We start from the raw sequence: 957 nt of genomic DNA, 5'->3' as shown, positions 1-957 counted from the left end.
CCCGCGCGGGCCCCCGGCCCCGCCACCACCCGCCCCGGGGGCGCCAGCCCCTGCCAGCTGGGGGGGACAGAGGGCACGGCTGGGCATGGCCATGGGCGTTGCATGCTGCCACGCCAGCAGGAAAAACAGACGCAGCCAGAGCCAGCCCCACGGGTGCCATCCCCCTGATAAGTACCGTGGGTGACGGGAGCTCCTCCACCCAGACGTTAGTTTTGGGTTAAACAGCCAAGGGTGGAGGGCTCCGTGTTGGCCGTCCAGGCTCAGCGGGGTGCCTGGGGCCCTGGTGTTACTGGTGTTAGTGGTGTTAGCTGGGCCATTGCTCCTGGGTAGGGTGCAAGGGACCTCTGCTCTTCCCCGCTGGCCATGAGCGGTCCCAGCAGGGTGACAGAGATGGAGGTGCCCCCTCCTCTGCCCCTGCGTAGGAGCCCCTTGGCTTCCCATGTCCCAAGGAGAGCCCGTCCATGCAGCTGGGCTGTGCTGGTGGAGCCAGAGCAGATCCCAGCCTGCAGAGGGGAGATGAGGCTTCCCCAGATCTGCTGTCTTCTCCGGGCAGAGAAACTATCTTCCACCAAAATCTCAGAGAAGAGGCAAAACCTGAACAAGGACCCCTCCAAATCCAAAAGGCTGGGTCCAAGCAGGTCCGATGGGTCCCTGGCAGGTCCCCTGCCCACCCTCCTGCCCAGCATGGTGGGACAGGGCCCCCTGTTTTTCAGCTGCTCTCTTCAGGAACTTGACCTGGGATGGGGAAGCCCATCTTAGTCTGGTCCAGCCTGTTCCTGGGGCTGGGGCTGATGCAGCTGGCGTGGGTCTCCAGCGTGCAAGTCGCTCTCTGGAGGAACTGCAAGAAGTTTTCCTGGACAGAGGCCTCCGAGACAGAAAGACAGAGCTCCTGGCCCAGCGGCCGGTTGAGGCAGCTGCGCCAGAGCCGGGCCAACTCCTCCCGAATCTGGCGGTTCA

General features: G+C 64.2%; 2 protein-coding genes across 2 annotated transcripts in view; one reads left to right on the top strand and one right to left on the bottom strand.

The window, feature by feature from the left end:
- PCBP4 (poly(rC) binding protein 4) overlaps positions 1–422 on the top strand; it is a 5,679-nt gene extending 5,257 nt beyond the window's left edge. Inside the window, exon 9 of the mRNA XM_009321837.1 lies at positions 331–422. Within this exon, the coding sequence (XP_009320112.1) occupies positions 331–422 (92 nt within the window). The remainder of the gene's footprint in view (positions 1–330) is intronic.
- Positions 423–709: 287 nt separating this feature from the next.
- GPR62 (G protein-coupled receptor 62) overlaps positions 710–957 on the bottom strand; it is a 1,278-nt gene continuing 1,030 nt past the window's right edge. The window contains 1 exon segment of the mRNA XM_009321836.1: positions 710–957. This exon segment is cut by the window's right edge and continues 12 nt beyond it. Coding sequence (XP_009320111.1) covers positions 710–957 — 248 coding nt within the window.

Source organism: Pygoscelis adeliae, unplaced genomic scaffold (assembly GCF_000699105.1).
Source record: "Pygoscelis adeliae isolate BGI_AS28 unplaced genomic scaffold, ASM69910v1 Scaffold94, whole genome shotgun sequence".
Lineage (NCBI taxonomy): Eukaryota > Metazoa > Chordata > Aves > Sphenisciformes > Spheniscidae > Pygoscelis > Pygoscelis adeliae.
This window is presented reverse-complemented; position numbering and strand designations above follow the sequence as displayed.